Source organism: Muntiacus reevesi, chromosome 5 (genome assembly GCF_963930625.1).
Source record: "Muntiacus reevesi chromosome 5, mMunRee1.1, whole genome shotgun sequence".
Lineage (NCBI taxonomy): Eukaryota > Metazoa > Chordata > Mammalia > Artiodactyla > Cervidae > Muntiacus > Muntiacus reevesi.
Window position 1 is genome coordinate 89,629,404 of NC_089253.1, and position 26,933 is coordinate 89,656,336.

General features: G+C 39.9%; 1 protein-coding gene across 2 annotated transcripts in view; it reads right to left on the bottom strand.

Annotated features, from left to right (window-relative positions):
- UBE4B (ubiquitination factor E4B) overlaps nucleotides 1-26,933 on the bottom strand; it is a 123,427-nt gene that overhangs the window by 61,095 nt on the left and 35,399 nt on the right. For both annotated transcript variants that reach the window (XM_065935792.1, XM_065935790.1), the window contains exons 2-4: nucleotides 23,188-23,374; nucleotides 7,436-7,571; nucleotides 780-867 (exon numbers count right to left, since the gene is read on the bottom strand). In XM_065935792.1, coding sequence (XP_065791864.1) covers nucleotides 780-867; nucleotides 7,436-7,571; nucleotides 23,188-23,374 — 411 coding nt within the window. The remainder of the gene's footprint in view (nucleotides 1-779; nucleotides 868-7,435; nucleotides 7,572-23,187; nucleotides 23,375-26,933) is intronic.

The window sequence follows — 26,933 nt, forward strand, 5'->3', positions numbered from 1 at the left end:
ATGCTGCTGAACACTAATAACTTACTAAACAGAAAGGGTTGCAATTATCCATGCCAGTTCTATACCATGACACATACCCACAAAAACCAAAATGTCTTTTTTCAAATATAGGGAACTAAAGTTCAGATGGAAACAAACTATAAAAACCTCCTGTTTCCACTCATTCTTGCTTTAATTCCTGATCATCTTCCTCAGAATGACGACTTACTTGCTTAAGCAATTAAAGATCAACAGAAAAAATTCAAATAAGCTCTAAATTCACTGCTATCATTTACTGATTAAAAAAAATGCACCTGAAGCAAAGATAAGTGAGGGATTTTTATCAGGTGAAAGGACTAAGCTATACTTCCACTAATAAGGGTGATCAAGGCTACCCATATTTCTTCAAAAGGGAAAAAAAAAAAACCAACAATCACCTAAATAGGATCTGCTGGTTTGGCATGGTCCTCTCCAACAGACTTTTACAGATACAAGACACGAGGCAGTGCTCATTTATACTGTGCATGTGAGTGCGTGCTTAGTCGTTGGATTATGTCCAACTCTTTGGGACCCCATAGTCTGTAGCCTGCCAGGATCCTCTGTCCACGGAATCTTCCAGGCAAGCACACTAGAGTGGAGCAGGTTGCCATTTCCTGCCCCACGGGATATTTCCGAGCCAGGGATCGAACCCACGTCTCTTGCGTCTCCTGTATTGGCAGGTGGGTTCTTTACCCCTGTGCCACCTGGGGTGGCATTAACTGTACCTAAAAACAGAAGCAAGGCCTTCATCTCTTACCAACCTTATCACTGAGGCTCCTTTTTTCTCTTCGGTCATTTTCATCAACCTCCATGTTTTCGATTCCTGAATCCACATCCACCTGGGACATGCTTTAAGTATAAAAGACACATCAGTCTTTTACCTTTGATAAACCCACCCCAATATCATAGCTGCTGGCTGAGGAAGTTATCGTATTTTTTTTTTGGCTGCACCGCAAGGTCTGCAGGATCCTATTTCCCCAAGCAGGGATCAAACCCAGGCTCTCAGCAGTGAAAGTACCAAGCCCTACCACTGGACCGCCAGGAAGTTCCCTGAGGAAAAGTTCTAAAATATCAATCAAGATCAGTCAGGAAAGTTAAATAATAAAGGTTCATCTTTTTTCTCAATAATTTTTAAGAGCTCTTCATATATTAGGATATAAACATTCCATCTATCATACTTACTGAAAATACTTTTCCCAAGTGGTCATTTCCTTAGGCTCACTTTTAAAAATAATAATAATATTGTTGGAAATATTTTCCTCAAGTTGTCATTTTCTTAGGCTCACTTTCAAAAACAAAAATTAGAGCAAATTTTCTATACATACTATTTTTAAATGATATACAATCAATCAGAGCCTGATTACAAAATCTGGTGAAGTACATATATTATTTTTTCTCACATTAAATAATTGTCCTAGCATCATTTATTGAAAGGACCATTCTTTTTACAGTAATATGAAATCATTTATGTCATATGTCCAGTTGTCATACTGTGTCCAACTGTGTGCAAGTCTCTTTCTGGATACTAATTTCCACCCCATTAGACAATCTGTCTGTCCCTAAAACCATACTCACTACAACTTCACTAATAAGCTGTGGTATCTGCTAGGTCACTGCCTCCACCTTGTTCTTCTACCTCAAAACAGTCTTGGCCATTCTTGGTCCTGTGTTCTACACATACTTAATGATCATCTCGAGGTTCCTTTAAAATACTGTTGGGATTTTGACTATAGAGCTTTACTGACTCTAAAGATCAAACGGGGTAGAAATGACATCTTTATGCTATGGATCTATCCTTGGACAAGGGATGTCTCTCCAAGTATCTATGGTTTTCTTTCAATAAACTTTTCTAATTTTCTCCATAAGTCTTTCACTTCTTTTGCTAAATTTATCTCTGGGCACCATATATTTTAAAATAAAATTGCGACTGGTACCTGTTTAAAAACTTAAGATTTCTAATTTTTTGTTGCTTGTGCGTAGTAATGTTAACTAATTTTACATATAAACCTCTCATAAGCTATTTGTTTACTTATGCATTGGACTTCCTAGGTTGATAATCATTTTATCTCCAAATAGTAACTTTGGTTTCTTGCACTCCAATCCTAACTTCAATTACTGCATTGGGTAGGGTCCCATGTTGAATAGAAGCAGAAATAGCAGTCTTCTGTGCTCTTATTCCTGACTTTAAAGAGAATGTTTCTAATTTCTCACCACTGAGTACGAGAGTTATTGTAGTATTTCAGTAGATGTCCTTTATGGTAGAATGAGAGGCTACAGTGTGATAACACATACACTCTGCAATCTTAGAGGCTTAACACTATAAGGGTTTATTTCTTGCTTACGCAAAGTCTGATGAGAGTGAAGCATCCTTACTCCATCTTTAATCTATGCCATCTGCAATACACAGCCTCCAAGGTCACTGGAGCAAGAAAAGAGAGGGATGGAGGAGGAACATCGGCTCAACTGCCTTCACCCAAAGGTGACACATGTCACTTCCACTCACAAGTCTACGGGACAGACCTAGTTACTCAGCCCCAATCCAACTGCAAAGGAGACTGGACGTTCAGGGGAGCATGTGAATACTTGGTGAACTCTATCTGTGCCCTACAGTTTAAGGATGCATCTTTCTGTCTCCTGTTTGCTAGGATTTTTATCTTAAATCAATGTTGAGCTTGTCTATTTAATACATAATGGGGTGGATAATATTTATAGACTTCCTCACATTAAAGTACCCTTATATTCCTAAGATAAACCCAAGTTGGTCATGCTATATTATTTTTTTTAACTAATCTTTTAATGGAATTATCTATACAGAAATGTGCACAGATGGTATGTGTTTGGCTGAATAAAGTTTCATTAAGGAAACATACTAATGTAATCAGCACCCAGATCAAGCAAGAGAACATTTCCAGCACATTTCCAAAGATGCCCCCCATGACACTTTCAATCACAACCATGCTAACCCACAGTAACCACCATCCTGGCACCCAGACCCAGAGATGTTTTGCCTGTTTTCTATGTGCTGCACTATCTGATTTGCCAATATCTTCAGATTTTTGCAAATATGTTCATAACCAGGTAATTTTTACCAATTTTATTGATTACCGTGTAATTAATTTTCTTCTTTGATATTATTATTGTCTGGTTTTGTATATTAAGGTAGTATGAACCTCATAAACTGACTTGGGAAGTTTAAAGATTATCTAAAAAATGTGTGCAAAGTTGGGATGGTGGGAGTTCCCACAAGATCATATGAGCAAGGTGCTTTCTTCAGAAAAACTGTAAAATACTGATTCAACTTTTTTTTTTTTTTGATTATTCAGATTCTCTCTTTCTTCCTAAGCCAATTTTGGGAGAATTGTGATCTTTGAGAAATCTGATTTTATCCAGACTTTCAAATTGATTTGCATCCTGAATATTTACATTTTCACAGAGTTCTCTTTTTCAATAACAAGCATTATTGAGTGCCCATTCCAGGCAGGCATTGTTCTAGGTGTCTGAGATGCCAACAGACGAGAGACCAAAAAAATTTCCTGTGCCATGGAGCTTCCATTCCAGTTAAAGGGAGAAAGATAATAAATATAATAAGCAAAGCATAGAGTATATGATAAATGCTATATAAAAATTAAAGGAAAAAAGAGCAAGGAAAAGGTAATGGAGAAGGCAGGGTTCTCCCATTTAAATGGGGTCACCTCACTGAAATACTACGTAGGCAAAACTAGGAAGGAGGTAAGTCATGCACATATCCAAGGGAAACACATTCCAAGAAATGGGGTTTAATTCCAAGTATTTGCTTATATACTTTTTTCTTCTTTAGTATAATATATATAGAGAGAGTTTTATATTCTCTTCCAAGGACCCCATTAACTGTGACACACACATGATGGTATATAATATTTGTTATTGTTCAGTTCAGATTTCCATCATGATTTCTTCTTTGACCTGTATTTAGAAGTATGCTATTTTTTTTTAAATTTCCAGATTCATGATTTTTTTTTAACCCTACATGAATTATCTAATGTAATGTCAGAAAACATTATCAATATGATTCTGACTCCTGAACCCTTCTGGTTGATGGGTATCAGAAAAGAATGTGTATGCTCCAGTGGTAGACTGCAAAGCCCGGTATCCTTCATTAGATCAAGCTTGTTAGCTGTGTTGTTTAATTTGACCACGTGCTTACTGCTGTTTATTCTCTTTGCTCTATTGATGGCTGAAAGAGACATGTTAAAAATCTCCCATTATATTAGGTATGTGTCAATTTCCTCTAGTTCTATCAAGATTTGCTTTATTATATGTTATTATATTACTAAGTGCATATAAATATTTTGAAAACTGTTATATCCTGCTGGTGAACTAAACATTCATCATTATACAGTGCTTACTTCTAGTAATACTTTGTAACTTAAGGTCTAATTTATTAATACCTTTATCCCTATTTTATTTTGTCTAGTATTTGCCTAGTGTATTTTTCCCTTTCGTTCAGTTTCATGCTTTCTCTAACCTAGTGTTTCAGGTATTCCTTCAGTAAACAAAAAGAAAGCTGAGTTCTATTTTGTTTTTAATCTAACCTATGACTTTTCACTGTGACTTACGGTGATTGACATTTTCATTTCTTTTATAACCATCTTATTTTGTGCTGTTTGCCTCTTTTTAAAAATTTGTGTTTCTTTCGTCCTTTTCTTTGAATTGACTTAAATTCCCTCCCCTCTCCAACCTTGTTTCATGTTGAAACATGTTGAAACCTTGTTTCAAACCCTTTACTGGTTTGAAAATACACTCTTTCTATTCCTTCAGTGGTTATTCTTGAAATTTTATGAAGTATTCTTAACTCAAAGTCTAAGAGCTTGCCACTATCCCCTCTCCCAAGTAGACAGTCACTCCCCTTCCGGCTTTATCTGCTATTGCTGTTCTGTTGCTAGTATGTAAGATCGGATTATTTACTTTCTCTCTCTATTATTTCATACACTGTTATTACTGTCTTAAACCATCAGTGTTCAGATTTAGCACATATTTATTATTTTTCTTAACTCATCTTTCCTCCCTGCATCTCAGACATTAGCCTTGAGTTCATTTTCCTTCTTTTTTTTTTTTTTTGAGAAAAAAGTGGTTTATTTTTCTTCATGAAGTCTAGTTGATACATAGTATTATGTAAATTACAGGTGTACCATGTAGTGATTTCCAAATTTTAAAGGTTATACTACATTTAGAGTTATTATAGAGTATTTGCTGTATTCCCCACACTGTACAATATATCCTTGTAGCTTTTTTAAAAATTAATTTCTATCAGAGTACAGTTGCTTTACAATGCTGTGTTAGTTTCTACTGTATAGCAAAGTGAATCAGCTACATACATTTTCCTTCTTAAATGCATCTGTTAAAATCTGGGGTCTTCTTGTGGCAGACCATCAGTTGTTCACATTTGTTTTTTAAATCTATAAATATCTTTATTTCTCCCCTTCTCTTAAAAGATAGTTCCACAAATACACACAGTTTCCAGCTGACAGTTACTTTCTCTCAGCACTTAACACTGATTCCATAGTCCTCTGCCCTCCATCACTGAGATATCTAACTACTGTCCTTTTGTAGATAATCTCTTGTTTCTCTTGGCTGCTTTAAATGTCTTTGTCTTTGGTTTCCTGCAAGTTAACTATAAAATGTCTAGATACAAATTTCCTTTTATTTACCTTGCTCATAAATTACAGGGCTTCCTGAACCTGAAGATTCCTATATTTATCAACTCTAGACAAATCTTCAGCCATTTATCATTTTGATAATGGCTTTCAAATCAGCAGAGGAAAAAATGATGAAACAAGGAGAGAGGTGAGAAATCTCCCAGTGTGCCTACCCTCTCCTTCTGATACTTCTATTAGATAAATATTAAATCTGCGTCTTCTTGTCCTCTGTATTTCTAAACATCCTTCATATTTTTCATCTCTCTTTCTCTTTGTGGTACACTCTAGGTAAGCTCTTCAGCTCTATCATTCCATTTGTTAATTTTCTCTTTAGTTATCTTAACCCACTGTGTTTTACTATCTTTTCATTTTTAGAAATTCTATTCGGTTCTTTTTCAAATGTGCTTGGTTGTTTTTATAGTTGCTTGCCTCTTATTCACATCTTCAATACTTTTAAAAATTTAGTTAAACATACAAATTTTACGTTCTGTATTTGACATTTCCAAAACCCCAATGAGTCTAGGTGAATAATTCTATTGTTACTGATTCTACAGACTCTTACACATGGCGGCTTTTTTCTAGTATGCTTTTTTTTTCTTTAAAGTGAAACAAGTAGTGTTTATTAGGAAGAGAAAGACACACGGGCAGACTCGAGAGAGAGAGTCGCTGAGTGTGCTTTAATTTTTGACCATGAGTTCATATTTCTTGGAAATTTTTCTAAGGAAATTCTCTGAATGCTTGGATGATTTATGTTTGTTTCTGCTAGATGCTTAAAGACATGAAAAAGTCCACTGTATATGACAGTTCTTAGCCTGAGGTTTTTCAGACTACAACAGTTAAGTGTAAATTTAGGTGCTAAACCCACATGAAAATTACCCACTGGCCATGAAATTGCAGAGTTGACTTGAGTTTTAAAAAATTCATCCACTCAAAAAAAAAAAAAAAATCATCCACTCAGAGCAAAGGTAGTAAGAACACAATTGTTTTTCCTCTATGTGGTTGATTTTTTTCTACTTGATCTTTTTCCTGGCAGTGTAGTCCTTTCTGAATTTTTGCCTAAAGTGGGTGATCTCTGATCTGGCTCCTCACCCCAACTCAAAGTACACAACACCCCAGTATTCTAACACACCCAGAAAATGCTATCTGTCTGCCCCATTAACAGAAACAGAGGGGCTGCGTGAGGGCAGAGGAGCCACAGCATGGGGGTCTGGCTGTCCAAGCCCTCAGCCACTCTGTTATCTACTCACAGCATACCTGCACAGATGTGCAACACAGGATGGCTCTACTCCAGGGCACCCTGATCCTCATGGAGCTCCTAGAACATCTGCTTACCTGCCTACACCCTTTCAAACTGTTAAAAAAAAATTTTTTTTTTTTACCAAGTTAAAAAAAAAAATTTCACCAAGTAGTAAATCTTTGAAGAAATTTTTAGGGGCTGACCTATGTTTGCCAACTTTGTATTTACAAAATAAAGACGTTAAAAATTTTTTTTTTTTTACCACCTGTACCAATATTTCATAAAAGACATTTCAGCACCCAAAATTTAAAAAGGTATAAAGAACATTTCAGAATAATACAAAGACCTTTCAATTTAATAAACTGAGCTCTGATCAAGCTGAGGGCTGGCATGGACCTCTGGGCTGGCATATGAGACTACTGGACTAGACACTAAAGTGAATGGATCTTTCCCTTTCTATCCGTAAAGCAGCCTATTGGAAAACTGGCAAACTGGCTTACTTTACCTTTTCTCACAAGAGACTCCATCGATATCCATGCTCTGGGAACGTGAGAGAGACTGGGACTGCGTTTCAAGGCTATTGGAGGGCGAGCTGCTGAGAGAACTGACCCCCTCACTGCTCTGGCTTCGATGGGCTACTCCTAACCAAAAGAGACATAAAAGAGGAAGTCTCACGTGAGAGAACATCAAAGCTATTTGTAATGGCAACAGTAAACACACACAATCGGCATTCATACCATCATGAAAGCTGTCCACTGAGAAGACTGCACTGAAGGTCCAAGTGACATTAAAATCATAGCAACATCAGTGAGAAACCAGTTTATCAATAAATATCATATGAGGTCAGTAACAACAGAGCTACATCTGATACCTAACACTGACTCCTCATCACCTTCTCTTTCATTAATTCAGATGATGGGTCCTGAGTACAAATGAGCTTCCATGACAGTCCAGAAATATCCTTGAAATGGACCAAAAATAAGATATGTTAATAAATGGATGGGGAGACAGACAGATGGGAGGGATGAGTGGTAAAGCAGAGTAAAATGGTAAATGGTAGAATAAAGGTGATAGGTATATATTAAGTCCCCTACATATGAACACGCTCTGTTCCCAGAGTGCGCTCATTAAGCCCAGTTTGTTTTTAAGTTCAACAAAGTTAGCCTAACATAACGGGCCATACAGTACTGTACTGTAGTAGATTTGTAATAGTTTTCACACAAAGAATACATAAAAAACAAACACAAGAAATAAAACATTTTTAATCTTAACAGTACCTTGAAAAGTACACTAGGTACTTTTCAAGTACCAGCTACATCACTGCTGCTTTTTACGCTTGCTTCTAGACATCCTGGGCTTAAATAAAGATACAGTACTGCTGTGCTCCATACCGTACTGTACAGTAAAGTACACAAAAGCACAACCATTTGTGGAGGATGCTCGCCCGTGACAATGTACACCGGACATGCTAACCAACTTACGTGACTGACATGCAAACTCATGTTTGGCTCTTTGCAAGTCCCCAACTTGAAGGCTTGTGTGTAGGGGACTTACTGTATAAGCATTCACTGCCAAGTTCCTTCTACTTTGCTGGGCACTTCATATTTTCATAATAAGATATTGAAAATGTACAAATAGATCCATCTAAGCCATGTCCTTAAATACAGATCAACCCATTTATTGACTAAACATCTTGCAATAGCTTGGGAAAAACAAACATCCTGCCATCCCTGACCTCATAGAGCCTAGAGTGCAGTGAACCATAGCCAGGCACACAGGGACACAGTGCTTCTATCAAAATCTTCAAAACCAGGTTTTTCACAGAATTTTAAAAATTTACTTAAAAAAAAATTTACTTTAACTCTCATGAGTTTAATCTTGCTACAAAAAAAAAGCTTACCCAGGCATTTTCAGGCAATGCATACTATGTTGCTGAAAAGAAAATGGTTCGTTTTAAAAAACAGAACAACTTGAGTTATCACTTATAGCTAAAACAACTATCAAGTGGATTAAAATGTTAACCCTCCCAGCATCCCAAGAAAAGCCACTTGATAACTCTTTCATATCTCTCTTCTTTGAAGACTTTACCCATTTCGGATAGCAGGGTTTTAACATGTTATTTGTTTATTAAAACTTTTTCAGGACTCAAAAGGGAAAGAGAAACAAAATCTTTACCATTCATAAGTTCAGTTCAGTGGCTCAGTCGTATCCGACTCTATGCAACCGCATGAACTGCAGCACGCCAGGCCTCCCTGTCCATCACCAACTCCCGGAGTCCACCCAAGCCCATGTCCATTGAGACAGTGATGCCATCCAACCATCTCATTCTCTGTCGTCCCCTTCTCCTCCTGCCCTCAATCTTTCCCAGCAACAGGGTCTTTTCAAATGAGTCAGTTCTTCACATCAGGGGGCCAAAGTACTGGAGTTTCAGCTTCAACATCAGTCCTACCAATGAACACCCAGGACTTATCTCCTTTAGGATGGACTGGTTGGATCTTCTTGCAGCCCAAGGGACTCTCAAGAGTTTTCTCCAACACCACAGTTCAAAAGCATCAATTCTTCAGTGTTCAGCTTTCTTTATAGTCCAACTCTCACATCCACACATGACTGCTGGAAAAACCATAGCCTTAACTAGACGGACTTTTGTTGACAAAATAATGTCTCTGCTTTTTAATATGCTGTCTAGGTTGGTCACAACTTTCCTTCTAAGGAGTAAGCATCTTTTAATTTCATGACTGCAATCACCATCTGCAGTGATTTTTGGAGCCCAGCAAAATAGTCAGTCACTATTTCCACTGTTTCCCCATCTATTTGCCATGAAGTGATGGGACCGGATGTCATGATCTTAGTTTTCTCAAAGTTGAGCTTTAAGACAACTTTTTCACTCTCGTCTTTCACTTTCATCAAGAAATATATGGCCTGACCAGTAACGCTGAAGAAGCTGAACAGTTCTATGAAGATCTACAAGACCTTCTAGAACTAACTATTCATAAATAGGTTTCAGTAAAACATCAAAATCATCTAATGTAGTGAGAATTCTGAAATAAGCTTAGAGAAGATTGCAAAACTTTAAATAATTAATTCAAGTGTAAGCATCACTGATTCAATGGACATGAGTCTGAGCAAACTCTGGGAGACAGTGAAAGACAGTGAAGCCTGGCATGCTATAGTCCATGGAGTGGCAAAGAGTCAGACACTACTGAGTGACTGAACAACAACAATCCAAAATAAATTCCCAACAGATCTTTACTGAAGGAGCAAATAACAGAGCATCAACAATGCCCTTAAGAGAATATCATTTTACCTACCACACTCAAAGGTCTGACAACTTTTTAATAAAATAATAAAGTTCAACAATTTTTATGGGATATCAATTTAGCAGCCTTTAAATCTCTATAAAAACCAGTTCTAAAACTAAACTGATAATTACCGTAAGTTGTTTAAAATACTGTACTTGTAATCCAGTGTACTATGAGTACTGTGATATACTATAAGTACCATATGGCATAAGATAATCTATTTGCACTATTTTTATAAGACAACAAGAATATCATCTGATATTTTTTTCCTGAACCTTTCACATGACATTCATAAGTATCAAATAGGGCAAATCTGCCCCAGAATTTATGTTTGCCAATGCTCCCCAATCTCTACATGCCATCTAGAATCTAGGAGGAACCCTACTGTTTTCTTAAACTTAAGAAACTGAAAGTCTCAGACTTCCCTGGTGGTCGAGTGGTTAAGAATTCACCTGTCAACGCAGGAGACATGGTTTTGATCCCTGGTCCTGGAAGACTGCACATGCCGTGGGGCAAATAAGTCCGTGTGCTTCAAGTTACTGAAACCCGAAGGCCCTACAGCCCGTTCTCCACAGCAAGAGAAGTTAATGTAACGAGAAGCCCAAACATCACAACAAACAGGAGCTCCTGCTCACCACAATTAGACGAAGCCCCCAGACAGCAACAAAGACTCAGTGCAACCAAAAACAAACAAACAAACAAACAAATAAATACTAAAAAGAAAGCTCTCTGACTTCATTTAGAAGCAATACAAATCAAATACTGTAATTAAAATCAAAACAATAGCATAAAATACTACTTTGTCTTCAAATCATGCAAGTCTTTTGTTACCTTCAGCCTTTTCTCCTTCTAACTTGAGGGATGGCTGTCAGGGAGCCCTTTTCAAGGAAGGCAGATTCCCCACCCCACCCCCAGTCTTCATCTCCATAAAGCCAGACACTAAAGAGCTAAAATACAGACATAAACTTCTCTGATTCTTTCTTAGTAAGATGAGTAAAATTTCTACATGTCAACTCAAAAACAAATCTTTAAAAAGTGAAAGTGTGTGTAACAGAATGAAGGAAACCACGTGTACTTAATAAAATATGAACTACAGCCTTTGAAGATGGCAGCTTTCCCCATTTTTATGAATGATGAAAACTTGTTAAAAGTAAAGTATGAATTTGTTTCTACAAAAAAGTAAATAAAAAGGATTTTATTTCTGTAAGAGTTTCCTCCTAATATTGTAGCATTTCCTGAGTGACATTCCCTTTCAGGTATACACTAGACCAGATAACTACTTTCAGGCTGTAACACTAGATCTGTTCCAGGATTTTAGATACACACACTCACACGCAAATGCACAAGCTTGCTCAACCCTAGTATAAAAAGAGGCACACTCAGCCTTAAAAAGGAACAAATGTGAGTCAGCTGAACTGAAGTACATGAACCGAGAGGCTATTATACAGAGTGACCTAAGTCAGAAAGAGAAACACAAATATCGTATATTAATGCATATGTATGGAATCTAGAAAAATGGTACTCATGAAGCTGTTTGCAGGGCAGGAATAGAGATGCAGACATAAAGAACAGACTTGTGGATACAGCGGGGAAGGGAGACAGTGGGACGAACTGAGAGAGTAGCACTGACATAAAACTACCATGTGTAAAACAGCTAGTGAGGAGCTGCTATACACCACAGGGAGCCCGGCCCAGCACTCTGTAACAACCGAGAGGGGTGGGGTGGAAGGTGAAGGGTGCGAGGAAGATTCAAGGGGGAGGGGACATACACACACACCTAGGACTGACTCCCGTTGTTGCACAGCAGAAACCAACACAATTATCGTAGAAAAATTATCCTCCAATTAAAAACATTTTTTTTAATTGAAAAAGAAAGCACTGAGTCACCAAAATGAGCCTTAAATCCTCAATCGAGCTGTTAAAAAGGAAGGGAAGCGGGCTGAGGTGACTTTAAGGCTTTCACCCAATCCTCTTTTACAGATAAGAATACTGAGATCCACCAAGTCTATGACTTCCCTTAGGAACTTCAGCAAGTCAGAAACAGAACAAAGATTAAAACTCAGGTCTTCTCACCCCACAGAAAATGCTGCAGTTTGCTTTACCCCAAACTGCTGAACAGTTCTTCCACCACAGCTACTGTAAACCAAAGTTATATATGTTGTATACCTTCTAAAATCAAAAAAGAAAACTTGAAAAGACATTAATGTTATAAAAGGAATCATTCATTCCACTGCTAATCAAATTCTAAAGCATTTTACACAGACCTTGACAATGAACTTAGCTAAGTGGTTAGCATTCATGAAACAGAGAAAGTATAGTTCTATCTTATTTGGCCAATACGAACATCACCCCTCCACATGAATTAAAATGAACATATTCTAGTCCATAAAGCAGAATGATATATCTGATCATCAGCTAATTTCCTGGTGAAACAAGTTTGCTCTTGTGAATAAACACAACGAAATGGAATTTCAAACCTGTAAAGTAAAACAGTAATATCTAAAGTCTTGGGACAAGAAAACCAACAACTCAAATTGGAAAATTGCTTTGATCTTCATATTTATGACTGGTTCTAAATATGATATTTATAACTGTTTCTAAATATGACATTTATGATTTGTTTTGAATATTCCACAGAACTAATCATGCAGAGAATCATACATCTGGAATCAAAAGACCATGACTGCTCTGAGAAGAAATGGCTGATTCTATGGCTGGGGCAGAGAAAATATAAGATGAGCCTGGAGCGTTTTACAAATGCCAGAAAGACAGTACTCAAAAAACTAAAAGGATAAGCATGTCGACAAAGAAGTCAACATGAAAGAGTTCCCAATGGCCAAAATGGGAACAACTTGTATTTTTTAAAAATTGCAGAAATAAATGATATAGCAATATGAATTATAGCTCAAAAGAATAAAGTAAGTATACATGAATTCATGCTGATGTGGGCTTCTCAGGTAATGCAAATAGTAAGGAACCCACCTGCCAACACAGGAGACACAAGATGTGGGTTTGATCCCTGGATCAGGAAGATCCCTTGGAGGAGGGCCTGGCAGCCCACTCCAGTATTCTTACCTGGGAACTCTCATGGACAGAGGAGCCTGGCACACTACAGTCCATGGGATTGCAAAGAGTCGGACACAACTGAAGCAACTTAGCATGCTGATGTAAATAAGGATTAAATAAATAATTGGACAAATGTCCCTTATAGAAGAATTTAAAATATACGTACATACTTGTCCCTCCAGGATGTAAAACTTAGGAATTGGGCTAAACTTAGGAATTCAATTCCAAAGAAATGAGTTTGGAAAAGGAAAAATCTTCCCTTTACAGTGGAGAGACCTTGTGAACCCCAGTTTAACGGGGAGGTGAATGAAGATCAACATCACCAGAGATGGGTGATGAGAAACTTCACCTGTAGGACAGTCCTCCTCCTATACCCAAACCCCAGTCTAATCATGAGAAAAACACCAAGATAAAGCCAAAGTAAGGAAAATTCTACAAAGTACTCTTCACCACTGTTAAAATCATGAAAAACACAAAAAGGCTGAAAAACTGTCACAGAGTAAATGAGACTAAGGACATTTATGTTTAGTTGTTCAGTTGATAATAAAATACTAAGGACAGTCTTGATGAAAGTGAAAGAGGAGAGTGAAAAAGTTGGCTTAAAGCTTAACATTCAGAAAACTAAGATCATGGCATCTGGTCCCATCACCTCATGGGAAATAGATGGGGAGACAGTGGAAACAGTGTCAGACTTTGTTTTTTTGGGCTCCAAAATCACTGCAGATGGTGATTGCAGCCATGAAAACAAAAGACGCTTACCTCTTGGAAGTTATGACCAACCTAGATAGAATATTAAAAAGCAGAGACATTAACTGCCAACAAAGGCCCATCTGCAAGGCTATGGTTTTTCCAGTGGTCATGTATGGATGTGAGAGTTGGACTGTGAAGAAAGCTGAGCGCTGAAGAATTGATACTTTTGAACTGTGGTGTTGGATAAGACTCAAGAGTCCCTTGGACTGCAAGAAGATCCAACCAGTCCATCCTAAAGGAGGTAAGTCCTAGATGTTCATTGGTAGGACTGATGTTGAAGCTGAAACTCCAATACTTTGGCCACCTCATGCGAAGAGCTGACTCATTGGAAAAGACCCTGAAGCTGGGAGGGATTGGGGGCAGGAGGAGAAGGGGATGACAGAGGATGAGATGGTTGGATGGCATCACCGACTCGATGGGCATGAGTTTGAGTAACCTCCGGGAGTTGGTGATGGACAGGGAGGCCTGGCATGCTGCGATTCATGGGGTCACAGAGTCAGATACGACTGAGTGACTGAACTGAACTGAACTGAAGGATAATGTTAGTTTTGATAAGTGTACTAGATATTAACATTAGGGGAAAAAGGGTGAAGGACATAAGGGGACTCTCTGTTCTATGTGTGCAACTTTTCAATAAATCTAAAAAATAATTTTATTAAAAAATTGGAATAACTAAAAATAAACATAAAATATATCATATTGGGTTGGTCAAAAAGTTCATTTGGGTTTTTCAACCCAATATTACCTAATAATCATAATTACAAATCAAACACCACAGTCATGAGCCTGAGGCAGTGACTGTGGGCCTCCCTGTCGTGGAGGACCCTTCACAAGCCCACTTCCTCCCACTAGACACTGAGCCCTTCAGCATGCTTTAACTGAGACTTGCCCATCTCTGCAGCCCTGGCTCCTAAGACAGTGCCTGCAGGTAGAAAGCATTAAACATGTGTTCATATGCACAAGTGGAAGCATGACAAAGGCCATTTGCAAGAATAAGGCTAAAAAAGAATGTGGGTTAAGTTATTACTAAGCATATTAAAGACCAGCAGTTAGAGGAAAGTGATTCTGTCTCTAACCCAGACCTCGGAACCAGCCGGGAGGCCAAACGTATCATTTGGCTTCTTGGTTGCTCCTAACAGGCCCTGGCTGCTCATTTCCACTCCCAGAGCAGAAGATCTTAACCACACACACAGGGAGACAGAACTGGGGGGGTCAAAATGAGAGTAGCTCTCTGACTAGCTTCCAGATATTTTATTTGAAGTGCTTCACTGAGGAACACATAAAGTATGGGTATCACAATCTTTAAAACTATTATGATAACTATATTTGAATATAACTGGTCTTCTTTGTAATCCTTCATGTTTTATGATACATGCATTTGAAAGTATTTTTTGAGAAGGCTATCCCCAGTTTACCAAAGGGAAATGGAATGATGACAGTTAAGAAACACAGGACTAGGGACAAAAAAGGCAACGAGAGAACTTGCTTCACCAGACCTAATAATTCTGTCAAGATGGAACTTGTTTGATAAAGAATTCACAGGGGAACTCTTGAGCAAGAACGACCACAGCTTGGGAGAGGTCATGACAGCCAGTGAGGGTAAGGCTTTATTGGACATGTTCAAGATGTCCAACGGGTAAACAACAGAGGGAACAGAGGGGAGATAAGCGTAATTCCAAAACAAGACGATAAAAGAAAAGCCATCCCAGAGGGTTAAGAATTTCTGAAGACTAGGTAATCATAGAACAATCTCAAGATGGGGGAAGGAACCAAGAAAACCAGTCTCTCGCCCCAGTGATTTAACAAGCACAGATTTTTAAAAGAAAACTAAAGAACATTTTTTCCACTGCTGGACTGTAAGCGCTTCCAGGAAAGAAAATGAGCCTCTCTCATCTCTGCGCTTCCATGACCAAGCACCGTGTTTGACCCGCAACAGCCCTAAGTAAACACTAGATAAGCTGAAATGTAAATGCAACATTATCAATGATGATGACCAAAAAAACAGCTATCATGTGTAAGAAAAACATTCACCATGTTTATAAAGCTTTAAGACAGGCAGAAGCAACATTACATTGTGTGCTAAGTCACTTCAGTCATGTCTAACTCTTTGCAACCCCATGGACTGTAGCCCGCCAGGTTCCCCTGTCCATGGGATTCTCCAGGCAAGAATACTGGAGGGGATTGCCATTCCTTTCTCCAGGGGATCTTTCTGACCAAATCTCTTAGGTCTACTGCAATGGCAGGCAGGTTCTTTACCACTAGTGTCACCTGGGAAGCTACTACAAGTCACCCCCAAAACAAGAGGGAACCTTGAACACAGTCACATAGAGGCACAGGCATGAGAAGACTGAGGCAGAGACTGGAGTGATGCTGCCACAAGCCAAGAAACAACAAGGAGTGCCAGCAACCAACTGAAGCGAGAAGGGGCAAGGATTCTTCCTTCTAGCCTCAGAGGGAGCACAGCCCTGCCGACACCTTGACATCAGACTTCTAGTCTCCAGAACTGTGAGAGGACAATTTCTATTGTTTTAAGTCATCAAATGTTGGATACTTTGCTATGGTGACCTCAGGAAAGTAATACACAGGTAGGTGGCACTGCAGAAGTTGGGGCCAGATGGGAGATGCAACCACAGGACTCACATCCAACTTCCGAACCCTCGCTTCTGTCACTTGTACTGAAAGCACCTGGATTAAGAAATTGTTGTTCAGTCACTTAGTCGCGTCTGACTCTGGAAACCCATGGACTGTAGCATGCCAGGCTTCCCGGTCCTTCACTATCTCCTGGAGTTTGCTCAAACTCATGTCCATTGAGTTTATCCAACCATCTCATCCTCTGACACCCCCTTCAATCTTTCCCAGCATCAGGGTCTTTTCCAATGAGTTGGCTCTTTGCATCAGGAGGACAAAGTACTGGAGCTTTGGCACAGTCCTCCCAGTGAATATTCAGGGTTTATGTCCTTTAGGACTGACTGGTTGGATCTCCTTGCAGTCCAAGGGTTAAGCAATAAGAAGACTGAAGAATAACTGCCTGGTCACTACCGGATCAGAACCTCTTACCACGGGTGGCAGCCAACCCAGTATTTGTCTCTTTAAGAAGCACTTCATTCTGGAACAGAAGTCTTCCCTTCATGCTCAGTGGATAATAAAGCTACCAACTGGCACTCCATTTGCCATCCAGGACCACAGAGGGCAAGCGCAAGCCATCATCATCCTCATGGAAACTACTCACACTGTTTTCATGAATAAAATGCACACAAGTCCCTGCCCCCACAGAGCTCACACACTAGGGAAGAAAGCAGAGAAAACAGGATACACTACAAGTAATGGAAACAGTGATGGATTCTGTTTCCCAGGACTCCAAAATTATTGCAGATGGTGACTGCAGCCATTAAATTAAAAGACGCTTGCTCCTTGGAAGAAAAGCTATGACAAACCTAGATAGCATATTAAGAAGCAGAGACATTACTTTACTGACAAAGGTTCGCCTAGTCAAAGCAATGGTTTTTCCAGTAGTCAAGTACGGATGTGAGAGATGGACCATAAAGCTGAGCACCGAAGAACTGATGCTTTTGAACTGTGGTGCTGAAGAAGACTCTTGAGAGTCCCTTGGACTGCAAGGAGATCCAACCAGTCAATCCTAAAGGAAATCAATCCTGAATATACGTTGGAGGGACTGATGCTGAAGCTGAAGCTCCAATACTTTGGCCATCTGATGTAAAGAGCCGACTCATTAGAAAAGACCCTGATGCTGGGAAAGATTGAAGGCAGTAGGAGAAGGGGACGACAGAGGATGAGATGGTTGGATGGTATCACCGACTCGATGGACGTGAATCTGAGCAAACTCCAGAGAGAGTAAAGGGCAGGAAAACCTGGCGTGCTGCAGTCCATGGGAACCGCAAAGAGTCGGACACGACTGAAGAACAACAACAACAAGTAATATACATGCTAGGGTGGCGGGCAACAAGAGCTTGAGGAAAAAGTATCTATGTCAGATGCAGGTTGAACATTTAGACAAGGTGGTCATTGCTTCTCAGCATTTTGGCTAAGATCAAGTGTAGACAAGGTGGCCTTTTTGAAAAAGTGACACTTGGGTAAACATATGAAGAGTGGAAGGAAAATGCTGTATGGATTTTAGGGTATGAGCATTCTAGGCAAAGAAACAGCAAACATAAAAGCCCCCAACAGGTACCATGGTTTTCCTGGTGGCTCAGTCAGTCAAGAATCCACATGCAATGCAGGAGACCTGGGTTCAGTCCCTGGGTTGGGAAGATCTGGAGAAGGGAATGGCAACACACTCTAGTATTCTTGCCTGGAGAATCCCATGGACAGAGGAGTCTGGCGGGTTACAGCTCACGGGGTCTCAAAGAGTTAGACAGGATTGAGCAACTAACACACACAGACGCACAAAAGACAAACACCAACAGGAACCATGTCTGGAATGTCCCAGGAACAGAGGGGAAGCCAGCACAGATGTAGCTGAAGGAGGAAGAAGGGCAAGGAGAGAGGAGGGCAGGTTCAGGGCAGGACCTCATGCAGCCCCAGGTCGAGGTAAGCACTCTGACTTTTATTTCGATTGAGGCCAGAAGCCAACAGAAGATGATGTGACCTGTCTTAGGAGGGGTTTATTTTCTGTTTCACTTAAACCTATTTCGTAAGTTTCTGAAAATCTGGGCTTTCCTTGTGGCTCAGCAAGTAAAGAATCTGCCTTTAATGCAGGAGACCTGGGTTCGATCCCTGGGTTGAGAAGATCCCCTGGAGACGGGAAATGTTACCCACTCCAGCATTCTGTCCTAGAGAAATCCATGAACTGTATAGTCCATGGGGTTGCAAAGAGTCGGACATAACTGAGTGACTTTCACTTCATTTCCTGAAAATTTGTTTATCCAATCTGCCAAGAGTATGGCTAATGATATCTACCTGTTTGTGATTATGAATAATGATGATTACAGGAGAAACACAATGGTGACTTAACAGCACAGAGGCGCACCTGCCAAGAATGAACCACTCAGAGTTGCTCGAGTCTGTCGGTTACTGTTGTGACAATAACTATCCTCCTTGCTGAAAAGAATAATGCTTTGCAGTGCTGTACTCAGGCTTCAGTGGAAGCCAGTCTGGCTCTGCATGGACAACAGACTGAGGTGAAACCGGGGCAGGCACGGAGAGACATGTCTAGAGCCCACTCTAGGAGTCCAGGCAAGATATGCAAGTACCTTGAACCTGGGCAGTAGCAGGAGAGGTGATGAGATAGATGAGGTGGTGAGAAATGAGTCTGCTTCTAAATTTTGCTGATGGACCTAGGACAGAGGTCAGCAAGCCTCAGTCCACAGGTCACACTTACTTATTTTTGTAAATAAAGTTTTATTGAAACACAGCAATGCTCATCAGTTGACACAAAGTCTGTGGCTGTTTTGTGCTGGGGGCAGAGAAGAAAGTTTGTGACAGAGACTGCACAGCCTGCAGAGCCAAAAATATTTACCAACTGGCCCTTTAAAGAAAGAATTTGCTGACCCTCAACCTAGAATATGAGGTAAAAAGTAGAGAGAATGTTTTAAGCTTGAAGAAGAGTGAAGTGTTAGTCACTCATTCATGTCCAACTCTTTGCAACCCCACAGACTATATAGCCCACCAGAATTCCACTATGGAATTCTCCAGACAAGAATACTGGAGTGGGTTACCATTCCCTTCTCCAGGGGATCTTCCCTAGTCAGGGGTTGAACCCAGATCTCCTCCACTGCAGGTTGATTTTTTACCATCTGAGCCACCAGGGATGCCCATTTTAAGCTTAAGCAACTAGAAAAAAAAATGAGTTATCATTTGCTGAAATAGGGTTCTAGGAAAAAATAAGATGAAAGGAAATATCACGAACTTGATTTTGAACGTATTAACTGTGAGACATGTATCAGACGAACTTCAGACTGAAGTTCAAAGAACAGGCCTGAGTTGGAGGTACCAACTTTGTCAGATTAGAAATACTAATCAAACCCAGGAAACTGGATAAAATTAGTAAGAGAATAAGCATAGAGATGGAGAGGAGAAGAGGTTAAATATTGAGCCCTTGAACCCTGACCTTTAGAAGCTTGGGAAATGAAAAAGACAGATACAACGAACTAAGAAGGAACAGGTGGAGACAGGATGAAAATCAGGAGCGTAATGCTCTGAAACTGAAGAGAGAGTGTTTCAAGGAGAAGGCCAAAGCCACGTGGAATGGAGCTGACAGATCAGACCAGTGACTCAGAGCTGACCACAGGAGGCCGCACCTGATGGGACTCGACTCAGCAAGGTGCAAGGACAGAAAGAGGAGACTAAGGATAGGCAACTCATTCTAGAAGTTCTGTTGTGAAGGGGTGCAGAGAAGCGGGGTGGAAGTCAGCAGGGGATATGAAATCAAGAGAGTTCTTCTTTATTTACTCCCATGATGGGAGAAGGAACAGCATGTACAGTGGCTGTTTAAACAAAAATAAAAGGTTTCCGCTTGAGATGGAGAACTAGATGAAACAGGAGAGAAGACAGGAACTGCTGTAGCAATGGCTCTGGGCAGTGAGAGGACATGGGATCCAGGGTACAGACGGCAGCAAGGGCAGGGACAGTTCAACTATGACAAGAACTGGCCGCACATACTGGTTGGCAGTGGAGGCCAGATCGAAGTTGAAGGAGGTAGGTTCCCTTCTGCCTGCATCTGTTCTCTCCATAAAACTGGAAGGTGGGCCACATGGAGAAGAGGTGTTACAGATTAGAGAAGATATGAAATAGACTGAAACAGATTGTGGGAGAGTGAACAAGGAAATATAGTACAATTACCCACTAGTATTAAGGGTCCACTTGAGTTTGTGATGATGGCTCTGAAATGAGACTGCTAGTATGGTTTTTCTCTAGGCTTATTTCACAGCAAGAGACCAAGAACAGGAGGGCACTGGGACTTAAGACGAGGATCATACTTCAAGGGAGGAAGACAGAGTGAAGAGAGAGGCCAGAGAAGGAGTGACAGTAGTGACTGACCATGAAATTTCCACAGGGTGAGTAGCGAAGTAAGGACATGAGGAGGGAGAAACATGAAGAAAGTAAAAAGGTGATGGGTCAATGAACTGTAGCCCCGAGGGAACACTAAGGATTTGGGCACAGAGGGGTGAGCCAAAAACCCGAAGGTGGTGGTCAGAAAGTCACTGAGACTGAAACATCTAGAGTCTGACCATGGCAGTGAGTGGCTGGAGTCAGAGGGAAGGAAAGGTCGCTGATGGGGAGGAGCTCAAGAAACAGAGAGGCCGGAGTTCTGAAGGATCATCCACACGGCTACTGAAATTATCACAAATTAAGACAGAAACAGTGCTGGACAGATAAATAGTGGACATAACGAGTCCTGTGGGTGAGCGGGTTTTGGAATCTAAGCCTCAACAAGGGAGGGGAATGGAGAATACTGTCAGGTGACACAAGATTCAAACCAATGGGTTTTCAGGGTGGAGGAAGAATGGTCCAGAAGAAGAAATGAGAAAGCAAAGGAGAAAGAGGTCAGACCCAGTGAGAGCACTAAGTGGAAGGGACGCTGACAGAGCATGATTTTGCTGGTGACTGGGCACAGGGCTTTCAGAATCTGGGGAAGTGGGGAAGGAAAGGTTCATGTGACAAACCATATAAGGATTAGAGACTGGGAGATGAGGCATGAGGGGGAGACGGGCTGGCTGACATGAGTGCGCATAAAGGGCATGCCAAGATTAATCCTGGAGGTCCCAAAGAGACGACCCGCTGCAGCGAGGAGCAGCAGGAGCCTGCTGACAGCAGGCAGGACTCCAAGTCCCCAGGACACTTTGCTGATGCAGTGAAGTTTTTAAGTCCCTCCCCATCCCACGAGCTCTTCCCTGGACACTTTCCAGCATCCCAGGTGGGGTCCGATCATGGTGAGACAAGCAGTGCTGCTGGTGGCACCATAGGAAAAGGCAGAAAAAGGAGAAAACACGATTGGAATCCTGAAACTTTCTCCTAGTAGATCACCACAGCTTCTCCAAGCAGTGTAACCAGGAAACATTTCAGACACAGGCATCGTTTATTACTAACACGTTTTGGCCTGAGCCTCTATTATTTAATAATTAGCAGATTTACATAGAACCATTTATATTTGCCTGAGGAGAGGCTTACAATGATGCCTTACGAGAGATATAGTAACAGAAACTCTGCAGATAACTTTTAATCAATAAGTTATCCTAGATCATGAAGATGGATAGTTCTGAGGTGACAGTGCATTAAACAAGAGCAGAGCTGACAATCAGATATTATATTATTAGATGACATGATGATCAATGCAGGTCTCTTAGTACCTGCTTTTTCCTACTTAGAATCTTAACTATTATAATAATTATAAAGTCACTAATTATTACATTTGATAGAAAAGTTCACTTAGCGAAGACAGATATCTTAAAACATAGATTTCCCAACAAAGACAACCATGGATATCAACCATGAGTTCATTAATTATAAAGAAATTAACTTCTACAACAGTTAAACTATCAATGAGACAGTTATAAGACATCATATCAGGTGAACTTACTATGGCTCATTTATATTAATACTTCTGTAGTTAAAGAGTTCAAACTTTTATTCCATTTTATTTTCTTTTTGGCCATACTGCAAAGTTTATGGGATCTTAGTTCCCTGGCCAGGTATTGAACCCAGGCCCCCAGCAGTGAGAGCACAGAGTCCTAACCATTGGACTATCAGGGAATTCCCCAGGTGAACTTTACATATGCTGAAAATTCACAGAAAAGTTTCTATGACAATATAGAATGAAGACAATAAAATCCATATCAGAGGCATTATTTGACCATTATTTCAATCTTGCATTTGCAGAATATCTTAAAAAAAAAAAAGCATCAACCAAAGTCATAAAATCTGCAGAACCAAATTTAGTCTTAAGCTCCTTGCCATCAAAGACCTAGCCTTGTCTGAAAAAAAGCATGAAAGTTATACAAAACAGTCAGCTTCAACACATCACTATCAAAATATCAAATGAACAGACATTAACAAAACACACTGTAATGACCTTAATCTTGAAACCACTGCTTGCAGGATTTTAAAAAGTTGCTGTTCATTTTATCCTGCCATGGAAATGTCACAACTGTAACAGAAAGCTCCCAGGTATGAAGGAGAGGCTTACCTGATGCACCAATGGGGGAGGTAGCGGGGGTCATGTTGTGGACGTTGAGACCAAGGCTCTGGGAGGGGCCTGGAGCTGACGCTGCTATAGGAGGCCCGGGGGGGTTCTCTCGCTGGGGAGAAGTGAGAGGGGTGGTAGGCTGGGAGGTCTGTCCACCAGCAAGTCGTGCAAGGCGCCTCCGTCGGATCTACAATGAGGGGGAAAAAGCATTCTGTGAAAAACAGCAGAAACACAACTCTGCATGAGAATAACAATATTTATGCTATTAATAACCATACCTGAGCATTAAAAACTAAACATGTCTTGAGAAAAAGGACTCATTTGAGACAAACGATAACTCTGTATAGCAGTATTTTTATAAGTTACCAACTAACTTTTTAAAAATTGCATCTTAATCACTTTACCACCTGTTTATCAAATCTTCTTGAGTGACACTGTGAATTTACAATAAGCATACTATACTTTTCAACACATTAAAGCTCCTTGTTATGGTAATAAAGTCCACAGACTTGGCAATTTTAAATAGGCAGAATTTAAAACAAATATACACTATGTCTGGCTGAATCCCTTAGCTGTTCATCTGAAACTACCACAACATTGTTAATTGGCTATATCCCAATGCAAAATAAAAAGTTTAAAGTTTAAAAATAAAATACATATCCAATATAATTTCCTAAAACAATGAGAAAATGACAAAAGTTACATTAAGGGATTTTACTCTCATTTTTAAGAACAAAATGATTAGGTTTAACTTTCAACAGAAATATTATCTATAATTTCTTCCTTACAATTATATCCCAGAGTTATCAAGTGATTACAAATATGTACCACAGAAGCCCAGTGGATCACAGAAATGGTTCTCCCACATGTTGACTGTCATTAATTCATAACCAGGCAATGAACTCTGAGCACCTGCCCTCCCAGGCAGTGGGCATATGTAACAATTATGAAAAAGTTTCTGACTCTAAGTGGGCATTAGAGAAGCAAACCAATTAGGCTGCTCACACTCTTTCCATTATGAATAAGGAAGATAAAAAAGTTAAATTACAGCAAACGTTAATAGGGATGGACACTGTCTGAATTAATAATATATCATTCATTCTAACATTGGTGGAAATCTGCACCTTCTGTTCTTCAGACAACAGGACTGACTCTTGGCCCCAAAGTTGAGAAGCCCCTATATCTATCAAGGAATTTATACAAAATCCTGAAGTTGTTTGGTTTTTCAACTATCTCCTTAACTAGATTAAATTTCTTGATGGAAAGAATTACTAACAGGGCTTATTTATTTAAATAAAAACTGATGCTTCTAGTAATGTTCTAAGTACTTTACACCTTACTGTTTAATCCTCATCATAACCCGCTGAAGCAGGTACCTATATACATTTTGTATATGAGCAAACTGAGGCACAGACAGGTTAGATGTCTTGCCTAACGGGTCAGTGGCAGAGCTGGAATTTGAACTCACTAAAATCTAGCTTTTGTCTGTGCTCTTATCACTAAAGATGGCCATATCTAAGGGTCTCGAAAACACTTTCAGAGGGTCTGTGAAGTCAAACATTAAGACATTCGCCTTTTTCACTCTCATTCTCCCTTGTCAAGTGGAGTTTTCCAGAGGCTACATGACAAGTGATGCTGCAGCAAATTAAATAAAAAAGTTAACGAGATTCCAGCTGTCTTCCATTAAATTAGACATTTAAAAGAATTGCGAAAGTAAAAACAATGTCACTCACTGAATTTGTTCTGGAAAATGTAGTGATTTTCGTACAGTTCAGTTCAGCCGCTCAGTCGTCTCTGACTCTCTGTGACCCCATGGACTGTTGCACGCCAGGCTTCCCTGTCCTTCACCAACTCTTGGAGTTTGCTTAAACTCATGTTCATCGGGTCAGTGATGCCATCCAACCATCTCATGCTTCTTCTCCACTGAGTCAGTTCTTTGCATCAGGTAGCCGAAGTATTGGAGCTTCAGCATGTCCTTCCAAAGAATATTCAGGACTGATTTCCATTAGGATGGACTGGTTGGATCTCCTTGCTGTCCAAGGGACTCTCAAGAGTCTTCTCCAACACCACAGTTCAAAAGCATCAATTCTTCCGCACTCAGCTTTCTTTATGGTCCAACTCTCACATCCATCGTGACTACTGGAAAAACCATAGCTTTGACTAGGCAGACCTTTGTTGGCAAAGTAATGCCTCTGCTTTTTAATACACTGTCAAGGTTTGTCATAGCTTTTCTTCCAAGGAACATCTGTCTTTTAATTTCATGGCTGCAGTCACTGTCTGCAGTGATTTGGGTGCCCAAGAAAATAAAGTCTGTTTCTACTATTTCCCCATCTATGTGCCATGAAGTGATTGGACTGGATGCTATGATCTTAGTTTTTGTATGATGAGTTTTAAGCCAACTTTTTCACTTTTCCTCTTTCACCTTCATCAAGAGGCTCTTTAGTTCTTCGTTTTCTGCCATAAGGACAGTGTCAACTGCATATCTGAGGTTATTGATATTTCTCCCAGCAATCTTGATTTCTGCTTGTGCTTCATCCAGCCCAGCATTTCTCATGATGTACTCTGCATACAAGTTAAATAAACAGGGTGACAATATACAGCCTTGACATACTCCTTTCCCAATTTGGAACCAGTCTGTTGTTCCATGTCCAGTTTTAACTGTTGCTTCTTGACCTGCCTACAGATTTCTCAGGAGGCAGGTAAGGTGGTCTGGTATTCCCACCTCCTGAAGAATTTTCCATAATTTGTTGTGAACCACACTGTCAAAGGCTTTGGTGTAGTCAATAAAGCAGAAGCAGATGCTTTTCTGGAACTCTCTTGCTTCTTTGATGATCCAATGGATGTTGGCAACTTGATCTCTGATTCCTCTGTGCCTTTTCTAAATCCAGCTTGAACATCTGGAAGTTCTCAGTTCATGCACTGTTAAAGATAAGCTTGGAGAATTTTGAGCATGTAATTTACAATGTAACTTTGATACCATGTAAAGTAAGTGCAATTATGTGGTAGTGTGAACATTCTTTGGCATTGCCTTTCTTTGGTATTGGAATGAAAACCAACCTTATCCAATCCTGAGGCCACTGCTGAGTTTTCCAAATTTGCTGGCATATTGAGTGCAGCACTTTAACAGCATCATCTTTCAGAACTTGAAACCGCTCAGTTGGAATTCCATCACCTCCAGTAGCTTTGTTTGTAGTGATGCTTCCTAAGGCCCACTTGACTTTGCACTCCAGGATGTATGTGATCACACCATCGTGGTTATCTGGGTCATTAAGATCTCTTTTGTACAGTTCTTCTGTGTATTCTTGCCATTTTTTCTTAATATCTTCTGCTTCTGTTAGGTCCATACCATTTCTGTCCTTTATTGTGACCATCTTTGCATGAAATATTCCCTTGGTATCTCTAATTTTCTTGAAGAGATCTCTTGTCTTTCCCATTCTATTGTTTTCCTTTATTTCTTTGCATTGATCACTGAGGAAGGCTTTCCTATCCCTCCTTGCATTCTTTGGAACTCTACATTCAGATGGATGTATCTATCCTTTTCTCTTTCGCCTTTAGCTTCTCTTCTTAGCTATTTGTAAGGCCTCCTCAGATGACCATTTTGCCTTTTTGCATTTGTTTTTCTTGGGGATGGTCTTGATCATTGCTTCCTGTACAATGTCACGAACCTCTGTCCATAGTTCTTCAGGCACTCTAAACAGATCTAATCCCTTGAATCTATCTGTCACTTCCACTGTATAATCATAAGT